Raw genomic sequence first — 4,495 nt, forward strand, 5'->3', positions numbered from 1 at the left:
GGGCGGGGCGAGGCCTCGGGGCGGGGCTGCTCCCTGGGCCGGGGTCCCGGAGGGCGGGGCGAGGTCGCGGAGGCGGAGCTTCGTCCGGGCCGCCAGCGCTGACCGCTCTCCCTCCCGCCCCAGTTCCTGTCCCATTGCCTGCTGGTCACGTTGGCCTCGCACTTCCCCGCCGACTTCACGGCCGACGTGCACGCCGCCTGGGACAAGTTCCTGTCGATCGTGTCCGGCGACCTGACGGAGAAGTACCGCTGAGGCCGTCGCAGGACCCCTAGAACAGGCTTCGAGCCCTCTTCTTCCCCTGCACCCTATTAGTGTTTCATAGGGACCCCCAATAAATGGATGAGGATGGAAGGAGCCTGGTCGTGCGTTCTCAGTATTGGGGGAAAGAAGGGAGAGTGACGGGAGAGAATGGGGACTTCGCAGGAACGCAGCCCAATACGGTGTCACCCCCCGGCCTGGAGTGACTCCAAGGGGCGCTTTGGAGCGGTCCTTGGCCTGCAGAGCCCAGAGTCGCTACCGAAGGGAGCAAGGGCAGCCCAGGACCGTCCACGCCGCGTTCTCGGGTCAAACCTGCACTGGGACCTCTGTCCCACCCCATGTCACCCAGTCTGTGGCTTCACTCAGCGCGGTGGGTATGCGTCGGGACTCAGAGTACTTCCCTCAGAGTTTGTCATCCCAGCTCACCGCTGCGAGGACCCTTGAAACCTCCTGGCCCCTCGGATTAAGGGGGCTCCCTGCCCCACGCGCTTTCTCCCTGTCCCTCCATTGGCTCTGTCTGGCGGAGCAGTAACTTTGCCTTCAGGGGAATAATTGCAGACCCATCTAAAGTCTGCAGCAAAGGCACCCACACACGGCGTGATTTAGTTTCTCCGCGGTGAGGAGAACCTGGCTTGGCGACCTGGGTCGCCAGGTTCTCGCCGCGCTCCTGAAGATAAGGGCGGGCGGGGCGCCACGAGGGGGCCGCTATAAGGAGGCCGGGGCGGCTGGCGCGGCCCCTAAAGCACGCCACGCCAGCGTCATGCTCAGCGCCCAAGAGCGCGCCCACATAACACAGGTCTGGGACCTGATAGCCGGACACGAGGCGCCCTTCGGGGCGGAGCTGCTGCGCAGGTGGGTTGGGGCGGGGTCTCCAGAATCGCTGGGAGGAGGAGACCAGGGTACTGGGACTGAGTCCCGGGTTGGTGGCGAGTCTGAGCGGGTTTTCCCGGGGTCTGCGCAGCGCAGACGTTGGAGGGACCGTCCTCCCCACATCCCTGCTCCCGCAGGCTCTTCACTGTGTACCCTAGCACCAAGGTCTACTTCAGACATCTGGGTGACCACCCAGACGAGGTGCAGCTGCTGAGCCACGGTCAACGCATGCTCCAGGCGGTGGGCGTGGCCGTGCAGTACATGGACAACCTGCGCGCAGTCCTGAGCCCGCTTGCCGACCTGCACGCACAAGTGCTGCGCGTGGACCCCACCAACTTCCCAGTGAGCCACCCGGGGCGCAGCAGGGCTCGCGGCGCAGCCTAGGCGGGAGGGGAGGCGTTCGGGGAGGCACCGGCGAGGACAGGGCCCTTCTCACCGGCCTCTTCTCCGGCAGCTGGTGATCCAGTGTTTCCAGGTGGTGCTGGCCTCCCACCTGCAGGGCGAGTTCACGGTGGAGATGCAGGCGGCGTGGGATAAGTTCCTGACGGGCGTGGCCGTGGTGCTGACGGAGAAGTACCGCTGAGTTCCGTGCCCCGCGGGTCTAGGTCTGCGAAATTCAATAAACAGGCCTCAGTAGGCTGGAACCTGCGCACGTGTGTTCTTTGGGGAGCAGACGGACTGGCGTCGAAGTCGCCGGTCGGAGAACCTCCGGGTCCTTAGGGGAGACTCCAGGAACCGGAGGGTGCAACACCGAATCTTTGCTGACAGTGGAACCAGGGGCCTAGGAGCAGGGCCTCTGGCACTCAACACAGCCTGAATGAGGACATTTCCAGGGCTGACAGTCCTGGGTCTGGAACGCGCCTGGCACCCTGAGACAGTTGCCCTCCTGGGGCAGCGTCATGTGGTGGGCCCATGGAGTACTCCCTTTCGGCATCGCGGCTGCCAGACGGTTGGCTAAGCACGTCCTCATTCACTCTCATCTCCATTGCTAGCTCCCTCAGGAACTGCAAGTGTCAATCTTCCCCTCTTTAACACACAGTAGCGGGCACCAGAGACCCTCAACCAAGTTTCTGGCCTGAGGTCAAACAGACTTGGTGGTCCAGGGATCCCTGGACCTCACCTCTGTTCCTCCTCCATTTCTTCCAACTCGAGTCTCAGTCTCAGTGCCTGGCCCTCGTCCGAATTAGTCCCTTCCTCTGAATCTCCTGGGGCAGAGAGTGGGGTATGTCGACACATTCCTAGTCCACATAGACACACTGTGTGACACTATGCATGTCCCTAAGCAATCTGAGCCTTATGCACCCGAACAAAAAATCCCTAACTTCACTGGGTCTTTGAAGTGATTTTTGAAATAATAATCCTAAGGAAGGCTGGTTGTCAGGCAGGCCCGAGTCTACCCAACCCCCACCCCAGCTCCAGCACTCTGGCTCAGTCTCTGCAGCCCCTGGGCCATAGCGCCCCATCTTATACACAGACAGACAGACACACACACTGTCAATCTCTCCTCGGCAGCACTGGGGCACGGATCTTAGCGATCAGTCCAGAGCCTTTGCAAAGACAAGAGCCCAACCCTCCAAGCTCTCCAAACTCTGAATGAGGATGGTTCCCTGGATGACAGTCTCAGGTATGTGCAGGGCTGGACAGTCAGTGACCAAGTTTGAAGGGGGATGCTGGACACTAACCCCTCACCCAGACTGGGCAGAACCCCCCTCGGTCTCTGCCCTTTAGTGCGAAAGCAGCTTGCTTCACTTCGGAAAAGATTGTGTTCCTCTCCCAGACTGGCAAACGGAAACCTCCATGCTACCCCAGCGTGGGTACAAACTCGGTTCCAGGGGGTTTGGGTGGCTCAGAAAAGTGCGTGAGCTGTTCAACCCACAGAACCAGGGTAGAAGGTACCATAAATAGCTGGATTGCAGCCAAAGCGGGACAGGGCAGGGGCCACCTTGGGACCCCGACACCCCACACACTATCCAGACCCATCTTTCCAGGCCAGCACCTCCTGGCCTCGCGCCAGCCAATGAGCGCAGCGCGGGCGGGCGTGCCCCTGGCGCCGGGAGCATAAAAGCTCGCGCACTCGCAGCCCCGCACTCTTCTGGTCCAGACCCAGACTCTGAGAGAACCCACCATGGTGCTGTCTGCCGCCGACAAGGGCAATGTCAAGGCCGCCTGGGGCAAGGTTGGCGGCCACGCTGCAGAGTATGGCGCAGAGGCCCTGGAGAGGTGAGCACCGCACTTGCCCCGAGGGGACCGGGCCGCACGCCGGGCGCGTCCTTGTCCCGGGCCGCTCGGCCTAAGCCCGGCTTTCCCGCCTCTTCACCCAGGATGTTCCTAAGCTTCCCCACCACCAAGACCTACTTCCCCCACTTCGACCTGAGCCACGGCTCCGCCCAGGTCAAGGGCCACGGCGCGAAGGTGGCCGCCGCGCTGGCCAAAGCGGTGGGACACCTGGACGACCTGCCCGGTGCCCTGTCTGAACTGAGTGACCTGCACGCTCACAAGCTGCGTGTGGACCCGGTCAACTTCAAGGTGAGCTCGCGGGCCGGGCCGGGACAGATCTGGGCTAGCGGGGCAGAGAATGCGGCGGCGCCCCCACCCAGCCCCGCCCCCCTGACGTCCCCTCTCTCGGCAGCTTCTGAGCCACTCCCTGCTGGTGACCCTGGCCTCCCACCTCCCCAATGATTTCACCCCCGCGGTCCACGCCTCCCTGGACAAGTTCTTGGCCAACGTGAGCACCGTGCTGACCTCCAAATACCGTTAAGCTGGAGCCTCGGCGACCCCTACCCTGGCCTGGAGCCCCCTTGCGCTCTGCGCACTCTCACCTCCTGATCTTTGAATAAAGTCTGAGTGGGCTGCAGTGTCTGTAGCCTCGGGTCTCTGTGTCCGCGAACCGGCCGGGGTGGGCGTGGTTCTCAGTCCCTAAGAGTGGGAGGGTGGAGGAGGGCGGGGAGCTAAGGCTGAGGGTCCCAGAATCTGCTGAACCAAGTTCCCCTCCTGGGAAGACTTCCAAGGGTTCTCTCTGAGGTGGGGAGTGCTGAAATGGCCACCCTGTTTCGAAATTTTTCTGATCCCCCTTAAACATAGTTAGATGAAAACAAAAGCAAACCACACAAATAGGCTCTTCCTTGTGCAAAAGTAGGGGCAGGACAACCTCCAGGAGATTCCACTTCCTCCTTATCAGAGACAAGGGGGATCGGAACAGGGATCGCGGCCCAGGCACCCGTCCTGGGTCACAGGAACTCTCTGCGGCGTTGCGGGGGAGGGGCAGTCAGTGAGAAGAGGGGCCTCTAGCTCGCTGCCGTCTTCAGCAGGCTCCTCACTCCCTTGTCCCTGGAGTCTGCGAAGCTCACTGTGCCCCTAGCCCTGCGTT

At 62.2% G+C, this 4,495-nt stretch overlaps 3 protein-coding genes across 3 annotated transcripts in view; all 3 read left to right on the forward strand.

Annotated features, from left to right (window-relative positions):
* LOC105001268 (hemoglobin subunit zeta-like) overlaps nt 1-252 on the forward strand; it is a 15,056-nt gene extending 14,804 nt beyond the window's left edge. Inside the window, exon 6 of the mRNA XM_010857453.1 lies at nt 124-252. Within this exon, the coding sequence (XP_010855755.1) occupies nt 124-252 (129 nt within the window). The remainder of the gene's footprint in view (nt 1-123) is intronic.
* A 744-nt stretch (nt 253-996) lies between these two features.
* Nucleotides 997-1,772, forward strand: HBM (hemoglobin, mu). Its single transcript, XM_010857417.1, has 3 exons — nt 997-1,110; nt 1,266-1,470; nt 1,583-1,772. Exons 1-3 carry the CDS (start codon nt 1,019-1,021, stop codon nt 1,709-1,711), a joined length of 426 nt encoding a protein of 141 aa, XP_010855719.1. The 5' UTR covers nt 997-1,018; the 3' UTR covers nt 1,712-1,772.
* Nucleotides 1,773-3,220: 1,448 nt separating this feature from the next.
* Nucleotides 3,221-3,982, forward strand: LOC105001245 (hemoglobin subunit alpha-I/II). The gene is made up of 3 exons (XM_010857432.1): nt 3,221-3,348; nt 3,450-3,654; nt 3,758-3,982. The coding sequence occupies exons 1-3, from the start codon at nt 3,254-3,256 to the stop codon at nt 3,884-3,886; spliced, it is 429 nt and encodes a 142-aa protein (XP_010855734.1). The 5' UTR covers nt 3,221-3,253; the 3' UTR covers nt 3,887-3,982.
* The last annotated feature ends 513 nt before the right edge of the window (nt 3,983-4,495 follow it).

This window comes from Bison bison, unplaced genomic scaffold (genome assembly GCF_000754665.1).
Source record: "Bison bison bison isolate TAMUID 2011002044 unplaced genomic scaffold, Bison_UMD1.0 scf7180017854880, whole genome shotgun sequence".
NCBI lineage: Eukaryota > Metazoa > Chordata > Mammalia > Artiodactyla > Bovidae > Bison > Bison bison.